This window comes from Camelina sativa, chromosome 11 (assembly GCF_030686135.1).
Source record: "Camelina sativa cultivar CO46 ecotype springtype chromosome 11, ASM3068613v1".
NCBI classification, from domain to species: domain Eukaryota; kingdom Viridiplantae; phylum Streptophyta; class Magnoliopsida; order Brassicales; family Brassicaceae; genus Camelina; species Camelina sativa.
Genome location: NC_141890.1, coordinates 50085930 through 50108266, shown reverse-complemented (window position 1 = coordinate 50108266; position 22337 = coordinate 50085930). Strand labels below are relative to the sequence as shown.

The 22337-nt window shown below is 35.4% G+C and overlaps 3 protein-coding genes and 1 pseudogene across 4 annotated transcripts; 1 reads left to right on the top strand and 3 right to left on the bottom strand.

Annotated features, from left to right (window-relative positions):
- Positions 1–6483: 6483 nt before the first annotated feature.
- LOC147935632 (uncharacterized) lies at positions 6484–9656 on the bottom strand. The gene is made up of 7 exons (XM_087473074.1): positions 9647–9656; positions 8797–9587; positions 8273–8409; positions 7542–8083; positions 6943–7175; positions 6647–6849; positions 6484–6586 (listed from the first exon to the last, which is right to left on the bottom strand). Exons 1-7 carry the CDS (start codon positions 9654–9656, stop codon positions 6484–6486), a joined length of 2019 nt encoding a protein of 672 aa, XP_087329200.1.
- A 3640-nt stretch (positions 9657–13296) lies between these two features.
- LOC104727162 (putative trehalose-phosphate phosphatase J) lies at positions 13297–16456 on the top strand. Its single transcript, XM_010446188.3, has 11 exons — positions 13297–14199; positions 14300–14440; positions 14542–14613; positions 14712–14807; positions 14889–14945; positions 15051–15152; positions 15248–15325; positions 15432–15501; positions 15601–15671; positions 15779–15871; positions 16002–16456. The coding sequence occupies exons 1-11, from the start codon at positions 13921–13923 to the stop codon at positions 16050–16052; spliced, it is 1110 nt and encodes a 369-aa protein (XP_010444490.1). The 5' UTR covers positions 13297–13920; the 3' UTR covers positions 16053–16456.
- An 829-nt stretch (positions 16457–17285) lies between these two features.
- On the bottom strand, positions 17286–18490 carry LOC104727161 (ethylene-responsive transcription factor ERF057 pseudogene; annotated as a pseudogene). The gene has a single exon (XR_015572386.1). The product of XR_015572386.1 is annotated as an ethylene-responsive transcription factor ERF057 pseudogene (transcript).
- A 1765-nt stretch (positions 18491–20255) lies between these two features.
- LOC104727160 (uncharacterized) lies at positions 20256–22251 on the bottom strand. The gene is made up of 5 exons (XM_010446186.3): positions 22020–22251; positions 21105–21735; positions 20942–20995; positions 20672–20853; positions 20256–20557 (listed from the first exon to the last, which is right to left on the bottom strand). The coding sequence occupies exons 2-5, from the start codon at positions 21733–21735 to the stop codon at positions 20465–20467; spliced, it is 960 nt and encodes a 319-aa protein (XP_010444488.1). The 5' UTR covers positions 22020–22251; the 3' UTR covers positions 20256–20464.
- Positions 22252–22337: the final 86 nt, after the last annotated feature.

Here is a 22337-nt window from a genome sequence, read left to right as displayed (position 1 = left end):
TAGACAGTTGGAACTAATGACTTGTTTGAATTTTTCCAACAGATGTGTGTGTTTTTTTTTGTCACATCCCAATTTCCTAAATGATATTGGGCTTTTTATATACCCCAGATCAAAGTTTGGGTTTTGTTTTTGTCTTTTGGCAAATGTAGACTATGTAGTGTCTTATTTAATTAGTCCATGTTTGAAGGGAATAGTTATAAACAAACATAGCATATGTCATTTTTTTGTCAAAGCATATGCTCCTTATGATTTGCACTTACAATATGCTCATTATGATTTGCACTTACAATATGCTCTTACTTAAGATATTAATTGTTTGTCAACAAAAAACATTAGTTTATTCACCAAACGAGTTTCTTATTTCGAAACTCCGAGCATAAAATTTTCAATATGGACTCGTTATCATAGATATTCATATTCCAACTGAAACCAAGTTGGGGTGTGCAACTGTGCATCCACCAAATTACACGGCCCATATTAAATTGTCCCAAAGCACATATCACATTTGATTATATATATTCGAATGCCTTTTTAAATGTTTTTCTTTGTTAAAAAAAAGAAGAAGAAAAAACTTTGAAGAGGTGATTTGTGAACCGTTGAGGATTCCATCAAATCAGAATCTGATATCGTTTTAAAGACACCCACTTGTAAGTTGTAATGCATATGCAACGACCTTTGAATATTTATAATGTTCTACTTCTACCCTTAATTAAGATAAACAAATCTTCTCGGGTTTTCAATTTACTTTCATGATTTTCTTGGAATATTCTGATGGCTTAAAGAAAATTAGATGCTAGCTTTTTCAAATACTTTTGCAGACCATGCGGATTTGGGCGTGGTAATGCTAGATTGTCTCTCCAATTTCATATATATCACGCCGTCTTCAGATTCTTAAAGGTAGGATGGTTATATTTGTATTCTTATACTATTAGTTAAAGGCACTACCTACTTACATTAATTATATATCCAACTTCATTATTTTCCATCTACTATGGTTAAAAAATGTTACTTCTGAGATAAGGTTCTTTGAAGATATGGAGCTTTAGACTTATTAGAAACTAGAGTCTAGAGATGCCTCATCAGTCATCACAAGATAAGTCGATAACAAAAAGCATATACGATAAGTCGATAATTTTCCTTTTCGGTGTATAGGGATAAAATGAAAAAGACAAACTATAATAACAACAACAAAATAGTAGTAAGTAGTAACATTGTGGAAGGCGCATTTGCCAGTTTAGTTTTTAAAATTTATTATAGGATAAGCCACAATATAAAGTATTTGATTAATAATGCGGAATGTATCGATGTTTTATCATTGCATTAGATTGTTATCATCACTAATTATTATAAGTAATCGATCAACTTTTTTTGTTTTTTTTTTCTCATACCCAAAGGGATAAGGGGTAATTACTCTATGGTTATTAATGATTATAATTTTTTTACAAGGGTTTTATAGATTTTGGGTTCTGATTTTTAAAAATTTTTTTTCCCTTTTGTTATAGTAAATTAAATTTCATATATTATAGATTGGGATTATCAGAAGCTGAACTACCATTTCTTGCTTGTGGATATAGAGAAAATTATAAAAAAGAAACCAGTGGTAGCTAGAGAGGACTTCTTAGTTTGGAAGTTTAATAAGAGTGGTGATTTTCGGTTAAATCAGCATATTGGTTGGCAGAGCAAATCAATAATCATATATTGATTTAAGAAGCGAATATGCAACCATCAATCAACCAACTCAAATCGCAGGTATGGAAACTACAAACCGATCCAAAACTAAAAGTCTTCCTGTGGAAAGTATTAAGTGGAGCTCTTCCAGTGTTATCTAAGCTAAATCGTAGAGGAATGAGACTTGATGAGAAATGTCAAGTTTGTGGGCATGAAGGAGAATCGGTAAACCATGTTTTATTTGAGTGTATTGGTGCCACACAAATATGGGCGTTATCAGACTATCCTTCTCCGGAGAATGGTTTTAATAAAGGTTCGGTTTACTCAAATATGCATCATCTCCTAGTCAACAGAGGAAATATTCAGTGGTCGGCTCAGTTGAGAAAGAGCTTTCTTTGGATTATTTGGAGGATTTGGAAAAATAGGAACATATTTTTCTTTGAAGGCAAGGTTTTCACTCCTCTCAAATCAGTGGAAAAGATTAGAGTAGAAGAATGGTTCACTGTCCAAAGGTTGGATATCAATGGAGAAGAGAGAATTGAGGTAGACTCAAATACAAGGGGAGATAGGGAGCCAAGGTGCAATGCAGGGGAGAGAGGTAGAGTCAGTGATAAAGGTTGGGAGTCGCCTCCTATTTCATGGGTGAAATGCAATATTGGGATTTTTTTTGTCGCGGAGGAATCATCTGGCAGGTGGTTCCTGGGTTTTAAGAGATGAGAAAGGCGATGTTATTTTTCGTAGCCGTCAGGCTTTCTGCAATACGATAAGCAAAGATCAGGCCAGTTACTTAGTAACAATCTGGGCAATCGAAAGTTTAATCAGTCTCAGATGGGCTAATGTCTTTTTTGCTCTGGAGGACACTACTATCGTTAAGTGTGTACATAGACCGAAAGCCTGGCCATCCTTCCTTTATGAATCAGGTGAAATTCGAAGGTTGTTGGCATTTTTTGTGCAATGGGGTTTGGAATCAGAATGAGCGAAAACTAATAAAGGAGCTCGTCTCATCGTTTGCAGTGTCACAAGTGACTGTAGGCTTCAATCTTATGTAGCTGTTGGATTTCCTAATTGGCTGCATCATGTTTTTGAAGATGAGAGAGTTGCATCCTCTGTCTAGTTTCTTTTAGAAGGAATTTTTTGGTATAGTAAATAAAAGCTAACTTGACAAACCATGTTCAGATAAATGGTGTAGTTTAATCTAGTTTATCAGTTGGTTTCTAGGGGGAAGGTTTCTTGTTAAGGAGATTTCAATACTTTGTATGCAATCATTTAATGTTTCATACCATATATATAATATAATTCAGCTCACCAAAAAAAAAAGATATTTACTCAAAAGCAAAGTTATATATAAAGCAAATGATACGAAGCAAGGAAAAGAGCAACTCATCATATAATGACAAAAGAACCATACCTTTTCTTTTCAATATTCTTTTTTTTTCATTCTCTCTCTCTTTTAGCAGTGTATGTGTGGACCGACAATAAGTGGCAATTCATTTTCCATCTTCTCTTTCTCTTGCAAGTTTCTTTTAAAAAATATGATAGAATTAACTAGAGGGAAAATAACATCTTAAAAAGTCATTAGTTAAATATATACATTGTGTATTAAGATTAGGTATTACTGCTTCATTAATATGATGATTGTATGCTTAAAGTTCGTTTGTCTTCTTGTTCAATCCACTAACGAAAAAAAAAAACAGTCTGTTTTGATTAAACTTGAAACTTTAAATTTTGTATTTAAAAAAAACTAATCTAAAATAATGATTATGGGCCAGTGGGCCAGGAAGGAAGTGAGTCAGAAAGCGTAGGAAAGCCGTGGGGAAGTGGGCCCATATCCACGACCGAAAGTAACTGTATTTTTTCTAAGGCAGCGATACCGTTAGGCTTTGGCAGTTGTTTCCGTTTACCTGTCTTTGTTCTTTTTTTCTTTTCTCTTCTCTACTTCTTAATTCATAAATATTCAGATTAAACTGATTAATACACACCGAAAGTTATTTCTAAGTTCAAAGAGATATAAATGTAACATTGAGAATTATTTATAAATATATTTGTATACGGACTTTTCTATCAAGTTTGATTCCAAATAGGTATTGTTTCACATAATAGAGTTCTTCGCTATAGATGGAATACAATTCTTTATATCATGTCATGTGGTATATTTTTTTCCTATTCCACGTGATATGGAACTGTTATGGTCCACGAATATTTATTTCTTAAAACTGTTGGTAAAGAATATATTTGTACGTATTCTTTTTTTCTTGAATATATATTTTCTGCTATGATTTTCGATGTTCTTTTATATTATTTGTGTGCATGTTTTTTTTCAATAATTATAAAAATTTTCGAGTCTGATGAAAGATTTTTAGTTGTTGTTCCAGCAGATTTCGAGTTAAAAGAAGGTGATACTACTACGCTAATAATATTATCATTTATAAAACTGATGAAATCACTATCAGATTTTGTTTTTCTCTAATAGAATTTCATAGTTCCCTATAAAATAAGTTTACAATACAAGGGAAACAAAGGATCGAAACGTGTTAGCTCCATAATGCTTCGACAGAAAAAAAGAAAAGATAGGAAAGTGATAAGAAACACACACTAAACCAACGACGTCGAATAAGCTTCTTTACATGTAATCACACTCTCATATCTCACTTCATCACAACTCTTTACAGCGCATTCCTTTTACTTTCTTATAATTCCCCCCAAAAATCACATCAACTACAATTCTTTCTCCAAAAAAAACAAAAAAAAGTCCACATCAACTTTTCTCTCTTTTAATTACATAGAAAAGGAAATAGCAATAACTTGGCCAATATGCCAAAAACCTCATGTCAATTTTAGACACGTTGAATGTCCCCAACTGATTTTGACCTTCTATTATTGCCACTAATTGTAAGCTTCTCATTTCAACATGTATACATGTTTGATACTCGAAAAATCCTAAACTAAATTCATTTGAATTCCGGCAATTATTGTAATGTAAAGTGTTGGCAGTTGCAATTTGCAATCATGATCAAAGACAATAAGATGATATTTTCAAATTTTGAACTTTCACTTATTCATGAAAATTTGAAGCATTGGACGATTATCCTCTTTATATATAACACACACACACACAACAAAAAAAAAGTTGGGCACTTATCGTAGCAATATGCATACCATAATCATTAGGGATTTATGGTATACGTCTGGTTTTTGTAATGATACAAGTGACAAGCAACTGAATACATGTAATTCAGAATGTACTTCAAATTATTTTTTGATTATAGAAGACAATATTGGGCTAACATAATATTTAGTTCCGTGACCGTGGTGATATGGACTCAAAACAGTAATTTATTTTGACTTTACAATAAAAGAACACTAGTATTAAAATTTAACTAAAAACCATCTTGATTAGGAAAAAATTATTTATTACTTTTAACTCGGGAAAACTATCAACAAAGTCTCTACTCTCTAACCTATTGATGGGATCAGTCGGGAGGAGGCGAACATGTGGACTTGGTGCGTGCACGTACGATGAATGCATGTCTTAGTATTACTTTTTTACTTAATTGCTATGTTTTTTTCTTACTTGTGTGAAGATAATAAAATAAAACTAAAGAATCTGCCGACCACTAGAGAGGGCTTTGTGTTTCAATAGGGACACGTACCAAAGTAGACCACACGTGTGGTGTCGGGTTTAGAAAGAAGGACAGATTCAGACGAGTCATATGGTTTGGGCAGCGAGGGACAAGCTCCTGACACGTTATGAACCTTTTTGAATCTTTTCGGACTCGGTCCGGTCCATGGCCGGCGATTTAGCCTGACAACTTCAATTGACTTCCACAACAACGTACGTAGTTATAATAATTGATACAATCGAATATAAAACTTGAAAACTATGTACAACCCCAATTTATGATGAGGTAGCTGTTTTCTGAAATAAACATTTTTCGTCATATAAGAAGAGAAAAAAAAATTGCTAAGAATAAATAAAATTTTCAAGGAAAAAAACATCATTTTGAGTGAAGCTCTATAAAGGTCAAGATAAATTTCATAAACTTCGGGGAAGTGCATGCACGTGTAGCTAACTAATTCACAATCTAACTTTTTGAGACATTAGTTATACGTTGAATCGTCGCCAAAAGAGATTATAGATGTTTAGAACAATATACTTAGAAGATGTTCAAAGGCGTTGATTCAGCCGGAAAACACGGGTCTGCTTTCCAGTTTATATAACTTAATAAATTGGGTACTAGTCAGAACAATATATTTTTTTTTAGTGAATCAGAAAAACCTAGACCTCCTTTACTTTATTAAAAAAAAGAAATTACAACTGGACATATCAAGGTTACGAGACCCCTCATATATCATCGTCTAACACAGAAATAACAAAACTAGAACAAGACTCAAATAATTCCAGACCAAGCGGTCTAGAGAAAACATATTGTGCCAAACCATCCGCGAGATGATTGGCCTCCCGATACACACGGGACACACGGACTAGCTAGTCCTTCGAGATATAACCATGGCACCAGCGTACCAGGAGGGACAATGGATGCATATCAGCAACTCTCTTGTCCAAGAAACCTGCAACAACCTCCGAATACACTTCGATCACCAGCCGAGGGATTTGCCTTGCCCACGCAAAGTAAAGCCCATAATAGACTCCCAAAGTTCAGCCAAATTCGCCGAACAACAGCCAATATTTATGGAGAAACCAAAAAGCCATCTCCCCTCCCTATCTCGTAACACTCCACCCGCTGTAGCAGGCCCCAGGTTTCCTTGAGACGCCCTATATGTATTGAACTTAACCCATCCCTCCTGTGGAGGTTCCTACACGATTTGTTTCACCACTCGGGAAGCATTTCCATGCCCTCCTCTCTCATCAGAAAGTGCTAAACAAACCTCTCTCGCCTTATCTTTGATGAACTGGACCCTGTCGCGACATTTACCAGATTCACCAAAGACGTTAATACATCGCCATTTTCATGCCCACCAAACTGCCATTGCAAATGTGATAGCCCAAGGAGTGCCTTCCGCTCCAGTACTAGAGCTCAAATTCTCAAAGATCCACTCAAGTAGCGTCTGGTGAAAGAACACTCCTCTCCTTCTGGCTGGGACCAGCCGAATCCAAATACCAGACATAGCTTGACAGTCATGTAGGACGTGAAGAATAGTTTCCTCTCCTCCCATACAAACCTGACAAATATTTGAATCACTCAAATGACGTCTCCAACGTTCCGCATTTGTCATAATTACTCCATGTGCGACCAACCAGAGAAAAACCCTCACCCTCTCCGGTACCGCTGCCTTCCAAATCCTCTGAAACCACGAAGTCATATTCGGCCGAGGTATGGACTCCTGAGTGAGAGAGTGGTGAGCGGACTTAACAGAGAACATTCCAGTTGGACTCTCTCGCCAGGTGATTCTATCCTTCGCACTAGTAAAAGTGTCAACCCCAACGGCTGCAAGCCACAACTGAGTTTGTTGTGGGAGCAATAAGGCTAGGCGTGTCCAATCCCAACCTACCCCATCAATCCAAAAATCCCTCACCCGCGACTCCAAGTCCAGTGTCGGGACATTCTGATTAACCTCATCAATCAAAGGACCCGTCCCCAACCAATGATCTCGCCAAAAAGATATGGATAGCCCATCTCCCAAAATCCAACTTAAACCTGGTAGAACCACTTCTCGAAGCCCCGAAGCTATACTCCTCCAAGTTTAAGACCAACTACTCTTCACCCCAATCCAATCACGGGAATTGCCACATCCCACCTTATATTTACTACACACCACTTTACTCCACAAACTATCATCCTTCTGCAAGATTCGCCAACCAATCTTAGAAATCATAGCCTTATTCATTGTTAGGGCTGAACGAAAGCCCAAACCTCCATCACTCTTTGGTAAACAGAGTTTCTTCCAAGATACTAGGTGTTGCTTCTTTTTCTCAGAGACCCCTCCCCAAATGAAAGTACGAGATACCTTATCCAGAGCAGGCAAAGTTGATTTAGGCATCATGATGGAGCTCATAGTGTGAACAGGAATAGAGGCTAAAACTGTTTTAGCCAAAGTGATTCGCCCCGCCAAGCTCAGAACACGCCCCTTCCAACCCGACAGTCGTGAAGAAACTCGTTCAACAACTCCAGTGAAGGTAGTCTTGTTAATCCGCTTATTTAAAACTGGCATGCCCAAGTATTTACCAAGGTCTCGCGTCGCCATTATCCCACTCTCTTGGCTGATCCGCATCTGTAGATCCCTGGTCACATTCTCTGAAAAGAAAACCTTGGACTTCTCAAGGCTCACCTTCTGTCCTGAGGCGATGCAAAACCTCTCCATGATGCCTCGAACCACCTTAATCTGTGCAACTGACGCTTCAGCGAACAAAATGAGATCGTCGGCAAAAAAAACATGTGACAACTTAGGGCCACCTCTTGATAGTGAAATTTATTTCCAGGCCTTAGCATCAATGGAATGCTCAATCAGGTGGCACAACCTCTCCAAACATAGAACAAATAAGTACGGTGACAGGGGATCTCCCTGCCTGAGGCCCCTCTCCGGCTGAAACGCTTCGGTTTTCTCTTCATTCCATAAAATATGCATTGAGGGACCTGAGACACACCTCATTATCCACTTGATCCAATTCTCCGGGAGACCTACCGCATACAACGTATCTTCCAAGAAGTCCCATCTGATACGATCGTAAGCTTTTTCCAAATCCAGCTTAAGAAGCATCCACCCTTTCACACCCTTTTTCCTCTACATCGAATGAACGGCCTTCTGGACAATTACGATGTTGTCTGTACTAAGACGTCCTGGTATGAAACTAGACTGTGTTGGTCCGATCAACATTGGCATCAGATGCTTCAACCGTAAAACCATGGTTTTTGTCACTGTCTTAAATAAAACATTGCATAAACTGATGGGACGGAACTGCGTAATCCTCTCTGGTTTGTTTACTTTAGTAATAAGAACAACCAAGGCGTCATTCATTTCCTCCGGTAATTCCCCCGTTGCAAAGAAGTCTAACACAAAGCGAATCACTGAATCGCCAACCACATCCCAATAATCATGATAAAACACCGGTTGGAACCCGTCTGGTCCTGGTGTTTTGTATTTACCAATGCTACGAATAGCTGCCTATACTTCAACACCAGTAAAAGGTTTCCCCAACAGTTGCAAGTCTGATTCCACCAAAGGAGCAAAACCCTCTTGCGGTAGCTTTTCCACCACATGATCCACATCATCCATTGAATATAATCTTTTGTAGTACCCTACGGCCAACTCCTCCAGCTCCTGCTGGTCCATGATCCAAGAGCCATCATCAGATTTCAACATTTCAATGCGGTTTTTTCTTCTTCTGATGATTGTGGAGGTGTGAAAGAACTTGGTATTCCTATCCCCCTGTGCAATCAACTTCTCACGAGATTTTTGGAACCAAATCATCTCCTCCTGTTCCAAGATCACATCAAGCTCATGACACAATTCCTCTTCTCGGGTCAATAAATCATCTGTCTGCTGCGAGTCCAACTGAACCTGCACTCTAGCAATCGCCTTCATTATCTTTTCTTTCTTCTTTTTGACATCCCCAAAAACATATTTGTTCCACTGTTTGAGCTTAACTCGAAGAGTAGAACGAGCCTCCGGGGTGGATAACTGATCATCCCAAGAAGAAAGTAACAACTCCTTAAAGCTACTATATTGTAGCCATGCTGCCTCGAAACGGAATGGTCGACGATGCGGATCCCCTCTTCCAGCAGGACACAACTGTAAGTATAAAGGGGCGTGGTCCGACGCGAGGAATAGGAGATATCTAACCGTGGCTTCTTGCCACTTTAACCGCGCATTCGCGCAACACAAGACCCTATCGAGCCGCTTAGCTACAAAGTTTCTTGCTTCCTTACCTCGCTTCCAAGTAAACTTTGCACCCGTAAACCCTATATCAATTAAGGATAAGTCATTAATCCACTCATCTAAAACTAAAGAATCCGGAGACACGCTACCATTTTCCCGTGTACGCTCGTCAGTCAACACAATATTTCTTAACAACAACAAAAGATAATAGTTTTATTTGCAGCTTTATTATTAAAAAAAACTTAATATAAGTGTAAAGTGTAATTTCATAACCAGAAATTGAAACAAAGGATCGAGAGAATCCGAATCTATAGCCCGTGAAGCCTCTTTCTTCGAACATTACATATTTGCTTGCGTCATCGTCAATTAGATATCTGCATTATATATCTTCATTCTTGAATGACAAGTAATTCAAAACATAAACAATAATATCCCTATTTTTCATATTACAAATTTGAACTATTTTAAGATTTGTAAGAAAAAAGAAAAAAGAAAATCTTTCTATGAATGTTAGCTTTTAAACCGAAAACCGGAATGATTTTTGTTTTACAAATATACTTGCATTGATCGCGTTCACATCAGGCTCGAGTTATTTTTTCAACATACATCGAATCGGAAAAAAAATTAGAGGCACATGGCGAAACGAATAAGATCCTAAGAAATCAAGAATACTTATTTATTAATCTTGTTAAGAGATGATTCCTTGAGAGACTGTCCAATGTGTCCATCTAGTATTCTTCATGGTTTGACTGTTCTTTTTTTCATAAGGCATAGTATAATTTACTTTACCAAAAAAAAAAAAAAAATTAGGTCTACATTGTATAAGCAAATATTACGGTCACAGATGAAATGATATTAAAAGTTCCGTTTATTCTGATTTTGGTGTATATTACGAATATATAGCTTATTGGAAAAAGAGTTCCCTTACGAATAGATTTTCAATCTGACAGAACAATCAGTTTTAATTCAAAAAAGGTTTGTTGGCTATGTTGAATTATGAATCCGCGTTTGGTAAGCATTTATTAGAAAACTTCGTTTTTTTCTTAATCCCGAAGATAAAAACTTAAAAAGAGGTGTTATAAAGAGCCATTACTCAATTTGAAACTAAATGGTTTTGATAAAAATGTTAGAAGCTAGTAGTATCTTTAAATGTTCTTAGTGTGTTGGACAGAAAGTCAAACGTTCCTTTCCCATCTCCAAGTATCTTATTCGGCATTATAGTCAAACAAATAATATAGTCTATTGGCTTCGTGTGATCGTGCCATTGACCAGCTAGTTTCAAACCATAAACGTGATCAAACAGAAGACTGAACTTTCCTTGAATAACACACAGATTCCTCGTAAAATATTGAATTCTTGACCTACCGACTCTCCCTCCTCCCCTATGTAAATTTACTGCCCATTTTTCTATTTTTAAACTTACATTTACGTTTCTAGAAATAAATAAAAAAACATTCGATTCATTCCAATGTCAAACCCATACTTCTTTTGACCGAGTACCAATTATTATTATTATTTTTAATCCAATAATAGGGATGCATTATGTAGTAACGAGTAAGAGCATATTCCCACGCGATCCACGGGTTCGAGTTGATTACATGCGTATTAGTAATACAGAGTCCACAGGTTTAGCAAACACACGTATATGATATAGTATAGATTTAGGATAACCCATTTATAAAAGACTAGTAGTATTGTTTTTTCGTTTTCAAGTTATACACTTACATATACAGAAATATCAAATAGTACTAGTACAGATTTACTATTTTCGTATGCAGAAAACCATATCTATATATAGTTGTGTTGACAACAAGAAAATATTAACATATATAGTGCATTTTTGTTGTTAGCATTAAATGGAATGAAATAAAAAAGTCATACTGTCAAACTAATTTGAATATGAATGGAGATAGTGGGGAATTTTGCAATTATATCACTAGTAATTGATATAATATGCGTTGCAGCCGCAGCTGGTTTTGAGGTTAGCACAAAAATGGGTGCTTTTGGTTTTCAAAGACAAGGGGCGTCTTCGAGTTACACTTTTTAATTATATAGTATTATACAAATAATTACTAAATTTCATAAAGCTTCTTTATAACATCTAATAAGCATTGTAGATGTGAATGCACACATTTGCATATTTTACACACCCAGAGAATGCTATGCGTTCTCCACTTTCGGACCTCGCAAACATGCATGCGATGACACATGTATACTTCATTAGAATGACACACACCGGTTCCGTTACAATGTGATATGTTATAACAAAACCCAAAACTTATCACTAACAAAGACAACATAATTTGATAAGTACCAAAACCGAATGGGGTCTGCGAGATAAATCCAATGAACAGATAACGGTCCAAAATCCACGTGCAAAAAAAAACAAGAAGCATTACAACTTACAATCAAATTCAAATTGTTCTGAGAGCAATGCTGAAATCCGGATAGACTACAACTTTCTCGAAGGGTCAATCTTATTAAAGCACGGGATTGCTCGTTTCTCGCATCTTTGTATAAATACGAGCCTTCTTAGACCATGATTAGCGGGCGTTACTTAAGCCGTTACTCAACTAAATTGTTTTATTTAAAATTAATAAAATAATATAAGGAGAAAAGAAAAACACAAAGAACCGTTCTCAAAATCCTCCTGGTAGAAACGATTCTTTACTTAATTCTACATATGTCACTTTTCTATTTGATTACACAATAAAATATATATTTTTTTTTTTGAGAAATGGGGGAAGTAACATGCGGTAATGATGCTCTTAATCCTGTAACCTTTTAAATAAATAATATATATTGATATTCCATGACGAAACACATTAAAAAAATATACTTTTTCTATTCCACAAACATTGATGTTCTATGATTTATTTTTGTCCCATAAAGATTCATGTTTTACTATTTTTAGTTAATTAATATTAAAATTTTGTAAATTTCAATAAGTGATCAATAAGAAAATTTGAAAATCTAAATAATTATTAGTTTATAAATATATAATATATTTTTAGTAAAAAATAATATTATTTTTAAACTTAACAATTATTATTTCTTAATTTACGTGAAATCCCTCAAACATCAATTTTTTAGGAACAGAGGGAGTATATTACAGTATTTATTTCTCAATTTAGGTTTAGTGTCTATTGAACGATTGGTTCGATAGCTCTAAAAACTTAGTATTTTGTATGCTCGAAATTTTCAATAACTACAATTATAATAAGGCTTTGTTGGTCTATCATCCAATGCGTGTTGTTTTTTTTTTTTTTTTAATTTTAAATGTTTGTATCTTTCTGAAAATTTTTCCATAAACTATTTTTCCTGTCAATTCGTGAACAAAAGTTAGGTATAAAAGAAAGTTCGAGAGAGATATTGGTTTATTACAATATGATGATTTTATGTTAATAAAATGTAATGTCATTTTTAAGTATCGTACGTGTAGCTGTATGCATCACAAGGGGTCGGGCCGGCGGGCTCATACAGTCATTTTAATTTGTTAATGAAATCGGTGAAGTCGTCTAGCTTAGATGGTGTGGTTATTGCCAAGGCAATTTATATGTTGTATATTCGGATTTCCAATAATGTATCATAAAAAGTAAATTAATAACTATAGTTTTATTGAAAAACGAAGCAATCTTTTTTTTTTGGGGAATAATTTAGAGTATGTGTTCCATTCCATCCATGTGTATAATAGTATATATAGATCGTGAAAGCTTTTGGTTTGTATATTATCGGTATAATTAAAATTGTCCCAATAAATAAATAAATATTACGGTTGATATCTATGTTGATGTGGACATTAGTTGGTTAGTGAAATAATAAAAACAACTCGATTACTTCAGTTTTATTTTTATATATCATATGATTCGACGTCGTGAGCTTATTAAAAACATACTATTATACGAATACGACCTAGACGAATAAGACATAGAGAGGGAGAGGTGAAGATGGGTGCTTCCTTTGCATTGGGGACACGTGGCATTGTAAAGGGACCATTAAGACAAAGAGAAGAGTCACACCACCTCCTCCTCCCTCAAAGGCTCAAAGCTGGGCCGGCTTTGTAGGTCCCCCACATAAGAACCTCGGTCCCATGGCTCCCACTTGTAACTCTGTGATGGCTTGTGCTTCTTCTATAAAACCCACCTCTTGGTCCTCGCATCTTTCCCACACTATCTCTTTCTCTCGTCTCTTCGAACACTTAAAGAAACACTTACCAGATTCCTAAAAAAAAGAACAACAGAGCAACTTCACTTCTTCTTCCTTCTCAACAACTCTCGTTTCTCTTTATCTTCAATCTCTGATTTTCTCAATTCAAGATTTCTCGATTTTTGTCGAGAAGAACACTCAATCTCACTTCACCTCCTCTGTTCTGGAAATCCCCTGTTTTAGTTTCCTCTGTTTCATAGTTTTTATAAAATGGTGAGCCAAAACGTCGTCGTATCAGACGCAAAGACGGGGATCATTACTGTCTCTACAGTGTCAAACTCATCGGTCTTTACTCCTTCCGCTCAAAAGCCACCGACTGCTCCTGGTTACATCTCAATCTCCAAGAAAAAACTGCTCAAAAACCTTGAGATCAATGGAGCTCAAAGTCAAAGACTTACCTCTTGGGTTGACTCCATGAGAGCTTCTTCTCCTACCCATCTCAAATCACTTCCTTCTCTCTCCGCACAAGAAGAACTCAATTCTTGGATCGTAAGCTCCACTTTTTTTTTTCCAGTACCAAAAAAAAAACTCTGTTTCTTGCATAAATTGCTAAAATAAGTGTTATTTGTATTAATTTGATTCCTACCAGAAACGACATCCATCAGCACTAGACATGTTCGAACGTATCATCGAAGCTGCAAGAGGGAAACAAATCGTCATGTTTCTTGATTATGACGGTACTCTTTCTCCAATCGTGGATGATCCAGACAGAGCTTTCATGTCTAGCAAGGTTGTTATAATTAATTAAGAAAAATTTCCTTTTTTGTTGTTTTGTTTTGTTCAAATCTCTATCTTTTTTGTAGATATTAATCTATGTTGTGTGTTTCACAGATGAGAAGAACAGTGAAAAAAATGGCTAAATCTTTTCCAACTTCTATAGTTACTGGTAGATGCATTGACAAGGTACATTTTGTATAAATAATTTTATTTCCCATATTCGTAACAAATTTTGTTAATGAACCAATTACAATATTCATATGTTTTTTATTTAATTTTTGTAGGTTTATAGCTTTGTGAAGCTAGCAGAACTGTATTATGCTGGAAGCCATGGAATGGACATTAAGGGGCCAACTAAAGGTTTCTCAAGATACAATAAGGTAGATTCTTACACACAAATGAGTACTAAACTTCAATCTTTTTTTTTTTTTTTTTAAATCAAAAGTTACCTTTGTTTTTAGGATAAACCATCTGTTCTATACCAACCAGCCGGAGACTTTCTTCCCATGATCGATGAGGTAATTAAATTTGTGTTATTATCAATTTTTGTTTATTCTGCATCTCCCTGTGTGTTTTTAATCTCTTTTAGAACTTCAAATTTAATTAAGTGTTTTTTTCTTCAGGTTTATAAGCAATTAGTGGAGAAAACCAAATCAACAGCAGGAGCCAAAGTGGAGAACAACAAGTTCTGTCTTTCTGTTCACTTCCGTTGTGTCGACGAGAAGGTAAGAGAAAAAAAAAAAAAAGTAGAAAAAATCCGATTAATGTATGTTTATAAGAAATCAAATCTAATACAGTGAATGATGATCTTAAAAATCAGAAATGGAGCGAACTGGCTTTAAAAGTTCGGTCGGTGGTACAGAACTATCCGACGTTGAAACTCTCTCAAGGTCGAAAGGTATTATGACGTGACATCTTCTTGTTGGTGAATGTTGGATTAACGTATCTTAGTTTTTATAATTAAAGGTATATGATTTGGAAAGTAATTTTTGTACTTTAAACAGGTGTTTGAAATCCGACCTATGGTTAAATGGGACAAAGGCAAGGCTCTTGAGTTTTTGTTGGAGTCACTCGGTGAGACTCTTTTTCTTCTCTTGTTTAACTTTTTCATCAACAATCAATATGGCTCATAAATGTGCCTTTTTCTAAATTAAAAAACTCTGGATGTTGCAGGATTTGAGAACTGTAACGAAGTATTTCCGATTTACATTGGTGATGACAAAACCGATGAAGATGCCTTTAAGGTATACAATTTAAATAAAAATTATAAATAATAGTAATATAGTCCCGATATATATATATATAACCAATTAAATTTGTCATACACTAATTGCGTTTTAAACTAAATCAGCTGCTACGAGAGAGAGAACAAGGCTTTGGCATTCTTGTCTCCAAGTTCCCCAAAGACACCAGTGCGTCGTATTCTTTGCAAGACCCACCGGAGGCAAGTACTTAATATACTATTATGTAAAAACAAAATAGTGCTAACCTAAAAATAATAGATGTATCAAACCGTATGTTTATACGTACGATTTACGCAATTATAATGACCTTCTTGTAATGTATATGTACAGGTGATGGATTTCTTGAGACGGTTGGTGGAGTGGAAACAAACGCAGCAATAAACGTGGAAGGGGCAATGAAGTACATTTAGTAGTCTTTTTAATTAAATAAATAATAATCGTAACCATAGGTGCATATATATATATAGATAATATGTACATCCCTAACCTATGATGGAACATTGTACAAGATCCTCATATAGGTTGATCTTGTTCATCATAATTCTTTTCTTTTAGAAAAAGAGATTATATGAACAAGAAAAACAGGGAACTTTTATCAACTTGGGGATATATATATTTTTAATTATAGCCTTCTATCTTTATTGCTTGAAGGCAAATTTTTTACTTTTCAAGTTAGGCTATTGTAAGGGAAGGGGGGTATATATATAGATGATACCTTTTGTAAAACTACAATGCGAAATGTGTATCATTTTTATGAAATATATAATCATATTTTAGTTCTTGTACGTATTCCTCTTCATAATTTCTAAACAACATATATAACTAACAAAAAAAAAATCAATGCGCGAGTTTTAATAAGATGTAGATTGTCGACTAGTGAGACCTAGACACATATCCTTGGTAGGTCCGAACTTTATTTCACGACATGAAAAGATACAGAGTACTTTGTGCGAACAAAGACCGAGTCGTGACAAATTCTTCAACTTCCAAACCTTTTTATTTTATTTTATATACAATTAAAGACTTTTAAAGTACAATTTCTCTAAATCAAAGAGAAAAATAAAATAAAGAAAGGACAAAATTTTCGTCAGTTACTTGCACCGCATGGGAACCTACATGTTAAGTACGTGTTCCACTTCATGTCCATATCATTTGTCCCTCACCATGCATATATGCATGTTGGACTTCTCGTAGATCCTTAATACGTGTCAACGTTGGAAATGTTGGTCCACGCTTCGAAATCAACCATTCATAATGTTCATTTTTTTAAAAAGGGATCATGAACCTATGTAGTGTATAGTATATGATTTAATGTGCACATGGTGATGCATGTGAAGGAGAATGCCTTAACAATGGGGAGCCACATTTTATTGACACGTGTCATTGTTTTTACCAATTTCCCTGACATTCTCAACTAACCAAGATGGTTAATTAGTTCTTTGAATTTGAGGATTTCATTGGGAATTTGATTATTGTTAGTCACTCTCAACGTTTAATATAATAAGGTTATTTCGATTTTTTTTTTTCTTTTCGATATACGTTATGAAAATTTATCTTGAATTAACAAGGAAAAAAAAGAACAAGAACAACTAAGCAAATAATTATGAAAATATATTGAATTTTGTTTTTTCCCTTCAAATAATTCAAGTCCATCATAAAAAAAGAAGTCCATAAGTTTATATTGGACTCGACTTTAATTAAAGATATTGGGTTCTTAAAATATATATAGCCCAATAAATGGCCCATTAAAAAGAAAGAGAAACAGAGTTAGGTTCAAGAACAAGAACTTCCATGAGGACCATTTACAAAGCTCTGAAAATAAATAATCTTCTAACAATTTTTGTAAACAAACGAGAGTTAAGAAGCTCGAATGGGATTCAGAAGAGTTTCTCTAAAGCGTCCCAATCAATCTCCAAAGAAGGATACTTGTGCAAACCCATCAACAAACTCTCATCTTCTTTCATACAGTCGCTTGAGAAATCCAACAACGTTATATCCGACTCAGGAGAAGACCCCGAGAACCCGGATCCGAATTTATCCTCAAAATCCGGTTCTTTCTCCGGTTTAGGACCCGTATAAAGAAAGCCAGAGAACACGTCCTCTGTTTTGGCCTGTTTCTTGAGCTGAGCCTGAGGCAGAGGAAGAAGATCAGAGTTATTGCAGATGGATTCGATCTTTGCTTTGATAGACGGAGACAATGTATGTTTGTAGTAGTCTCCTTGAATAGCAATGTTTGGGAAGTTGAGACGAGCGTTGTCTCCTCTGATCTTATGAGCAGCTTGATCGTAAGCTAACGCAGCTTCTTCAGCCGTTTCGAACGTACCGAGCCATAACCGGGTTCGGTTTTTAGGTAGGCGAATCTCAGCTACCCATTTGCCCCATTGCCTTTGTCTTACGCCTCTGTATAGCTTAACCGGTTTGGTTGCCACGTCGGTTTTTTTCATTGGGGTTGGTTTAGCGGTGAGGAGATGACCACTGCGACGACGAGATTGGTGGTTGTGCCGGAGATGTAACTCTGTTTGAATTTGGAGGATTTGAGATGGAGTGAGCTGGTTTAGCCCAATCGGACCGGGTTGGTTAGATACCGGCAAGACTTGGTTATTATCAGTGATGAAGTTAGGAGTTAAGGTTTTTGGGTTTGAAGAAGAGGTAGAAGAAGATGAACTTACCTTCATGAACGGTTCAAGAGCTTTTGTGAACTCGTCTATGTAACCATTCATGTTTAAAGCTATTGCCATTTGTTAACCAACAAAAAAAAAAAGGTGAGAAACAAAGATATTTATGTTTCTTTTGTTTATATTTGAAATATTCACGATCTTGGGTTTGATAGTTTCGCCATAAACTTTGGCTTATATATGTGTGCTCGTTTCGGCCATGGGGTTTTTTTTTTTTTTCTGTGGTTAAGTCAATGACGCATTTAAATAATAATATTAGTATGAAATAAACGCGTTGACAATTGTTATGTCTACTTAATTTGTTTCTGTTTTATTGGTGTCTCAATTACTCAGGCAAATTTACAAAAATTTACAATGTGTTAAGTTTCTTAGCATATTCAATTCAAGTGAAGCAAAGTAGTTGTAGTATTAAGAATCTAAATTACAACTATATTTGCATATAGCCTTTTTACAAGTGTACAAACTATTCATTCGTTTAAGAAAGAAACAAGAAGGATCTGTATTTGAAATTTTGGGGATATGACTGTAATCAACATGTTAGATATTGAATTTTTGAGATTTTTGTTTTGTTCATAATCCTAATTATGAAAAGGGAGTATGTGTAAAGTAGGATAAAATCATGAAAGGTAACAAAATAGGATTGGAACCAATCAGCATTGAGTGTGAAATCAAAAAGTGCCAACGTAGACGTGTATGCACGCTGTGACTTACGTGGATTAGACATGTAAACTACGGAAGGCACCTTCACTCTCAATTTTAGCACAACAACTTCTTCGGTTCCTCTTCCTCCCTTCCTTTTAGTCTTTTTTGTTATTTAAAAACCGACAAAGATGATTCATTAGTTCAGAAAATTAGACATTTTAAATAAATAACTATATTGGAATTTTTAAATATAAGATAACATAGTATAAAAGAAATTGAGGCTCTCAGTTTTAACAAAGGAAATGAGGCTCAATGTCAAACTATATTATATAAGAACTTTTTTGGTCAATGCCTCTATAATAGTATAAGTTTAGATATTTTTTAATGAGCTTTTGTTATAGCTTCAGGAAAAGCATGGGACTTGGGTTGCTTCTCGTGAATCTTCTCTACTTTTTTGTTTTTTTGGTTTTTTCTCTTAGGCTTTTTGAAGATATTTTTATACCAACCTCATTTTGTATTAGTAGCTTTTTTTACAAACACAAGCATGTAAGCCAAACGGCTGGCTAATCAGTATTCACAAAGCTTGAAGCTTTTGTAACGAAACAGGGACATGACTATAAATCTGAATACAAAACTTATCAATTACGGTTTTTGTTTTTGCAGCTATTTGAATCATATGTTGACTATTGCAAACGTTTTAAATTGTAAGAATCTTTCACAAATTGAAAGACAGTTTACACACTAAATTTAACAGTGTGAGAATTTTAAACAGAACCCGTAAAATCGACCTAAATTTTTATATTTATTAAAATAGTGTGATGTTGTATCAACTCTTATAAGTTGATAAAATGCATATGAGCATTCTAAACAGAATTAAGAAAAACAAAAAACTAAAGAAAAGAAAAAGAATTCGAGGTGAAACCGCTAATTCGTTGACTATACAGCCAACCTTTTTTCAAAATAATGTTAAATAGTTGACATTTTGCATGTCAAAGCAGAAACAAATCAATACTCCCTATTCTTAATTACTTCATTGCTAAACTAATAGCATGATTAGGTAGCCAAACAATTTTTATTATGATTCCGTGGACCTCTATTGATTATCAGTACCTATTGTGGTGCTACCTCTTATTTTACTTAGAATTCCAACAATACTTATAAGAAACTTTGATTAATAATAACCTTCATATTAGATAATAATAAACACAAAAAGTTGTTTGTAAGGGACATTAGCAGCAACAAAAGGATGAGAAATCGAATAGAGACATACATGCAAACACAGAGGTCAATATTGTACCTACTCTCAAAGGACAGATACAATTTGCTAGAAGAATCAAGTGAGTCTAACACTAAACGTAGATGCAACATCACAATGATGACAATAGAAGTTATAATACATACATGAGTTGCTTGAAATATAAGGAATAAGGTTACAAGAGTCTTACAACATTCAAACCAGTAAAGAACAATCAGTACCTAACTGTTGTTGTGTTGAGTTGTTTTCGTCGCTCTCTCCAAATCACTCTTGCAATTCTCTCTCAACTCTTTCATGGCTACAAAGCTATTATGCTGCAGATTATCAAATAACAACGGACATCAAAACACAGAAACCAAGTTTCAGTAAATTAGAAACATTTTCAAGTTACGTTCTGAAAAATCCAATAGAGGCTCTGAGGAACTTACAAGGTGGTTGCTTTCACGAGCCAAGATGCCTTCCATGTTAAGAAACAGAGATGTCCATTGACCCATTACATTTTCTGTGTTTGTGGAGTTATTGGAGTTTTCAGATCCATAAGGATCCGCTGGCTTCCCTTTACTATTCCTTCGGATCAAGCCACTAGCTTCTTTCTGGCTCTTCTTCAGCACTGCGTTAAGAACCGATTTATATGACCATACATCTAATTTACCAACGTTATTCGAATCAGAGTTTTGCAGTGTGATTTTAACACTTACCTGATAATCGACCTTTGATATCCTGGTAGTGAAGATCTGACCAGATATATGCAGCTGAAAACATTCATCACATCCAGATCTGACTAAGTTAGATCATATTATTGATAACAACAGAGATATCATAAACAAAAAAAAAAAAACAACACTAGAGAATCAGACAAACCTTTCAGGCAAAAAGAACAAGAGCAAGATTTCAGCTCGTCGTCAGCTTCCATATTATGATTAACACATCCCATACCGTCAACACTGGAACATCTGTTCATACTAAACGATTTGATACTCTGAGAATTAGACAACAACACACCCGCCTCTTTGCTATTGCTGCTACTTAACACAGTCATGGCTAAGTCTTCACCAGTAACAGCATCAGTTTGACTGGCACAAACAGTCAAGTTCGAGTCCTTGTCAGACATCTCCTTAACAGCATCATTACCACCTTTAGAAGGAGGCTCAACAACCATATCAACGGCATTGGTTTCACCCTGTGATTCTTTTACATGGAGATTCTTATTATTATTATCATCAGAAGAAGAACCTTGAATGGTATCACTACAAGTCCTAGTACTCTCCTTGACCAAGTCGTCAACAACTAAACACAACCTCTTGGAAAACTTAACCCCGGAGCCTTCGCGAGCAACAACAAGGTTCTTACCAGAATCATCACCACCAGATTTCAGAAGCAAATCACCAAGAAGCGACGAAAGCCCTCTCTTGCTTGGAACATTATTAGTCATATCACACAATGGACGACGTGTTTCCTTGGGCACTACTAAGCTGCACCTATCTCCAGTCATCTTCACCAGAAAACAACAAACAAAAAAATCTATCATTTTCAAGCAAGAAGCCAAAATCGAAACTTTTTACACGAAGATGCAAAAAAAAAAAAAAATCAAAAAAATCAAGAAAACCCTAACAAGTTCAATAAACACCCAAAATAAGAAATTAAACAAAACCCTCATAAATTCGGAATCGTAAACTAAGAGGACGCAAGAAACCGAAGCGATTCGTACATTTGAGAAATGAAGAACCCTAAAAATCAACAAAGGGACAAAAATCAATTGAGTTCTGGGTTACTAACCAATGAAATGTTGGCATCCGTCGTTGGCTGAGAAGAAGAACAAGAATATAAAAAAGTCACAGACGTGTGAGTAGTGAGAGAGAGAGAAGGAGAGAAGAATTAGGGTTTATTTTTGAGGTTGTTGAGGCGGGAACTAATCTTAAGATTTTCCCCGATCTAAGATTTTGCGTTTCGAATTTGGGCGTCGGACTCGGAGCGGGGGGAAGAGAGGAGGAGTCACGCGCGGTCCCGCACTCTTTTAATGGGCCAAAACTAATCTAAACCCACTGGGCTTATCACAACAAAAGCCCAGGTTTTTTTTAGTTTACGTTGTGCCAC

Bases quoted from the DNA above. Each gene is read 5' to 3' on its own strand.
- LOC104727160 (XM_010446186.3), bottom strand. From the start codon at position 21,735: ATGACTGGAGATAGGTGCAGCTTAGTAGTGCCCAAGGAAACACGTCGT. The intron at 20,996-21,104 runs GTTTGTCTGATT...GAATGTTTTCAG, and splicing joins TTGTTCTTTTTGCCTGAAAG to CTGCATATATCTGGTCAGAT. The intron at 20,558-20,671 runs GTAAGTTCCTCA...GATAATCTGCAG, and splicing joins CTCGTGAAAGCAACCACCTT to CATAATAGCTTTGTAGCCAT.
- LOC104727162 (XM_010446188.3), top strand. From the start codon at position 13,921: ATGGTGAGCCAAAACGTCGTCGTATCAGACGCAAAGACGGGGATCATT. The intron at 14,200-14,299 runs GTAAGCTCCACT...GATTCCTACCAG, and splicing joins AAGAACTCAATTCTTGGATC to AAACGACATCCATCAGCACT. The intron at 15,326-15,431 runs GTATTATGACGT...TACTTTAAACAG, and splicing joins AACTCTCTCAAGGTCGAAAG to GTGTTTGAAATCCGACCTAT.
- LOC147935632 (XM_087473074.1), bottom strand. The intron at 8,084-8,272 runs GTGTGTCTCAGG...TTCACTATCAAG, and splicing joins TGGATCAAGTGGATAATGAG to AGGTGGCCCTAAGTTGTCAC. The intron at 7,176-7,541 runs GTTTGGGCTTTC...TTGATGGGGTAG, and splicing joins TTTACCAAAGAGTGATGGAG to GTTGGGATTGGACACGCCTA.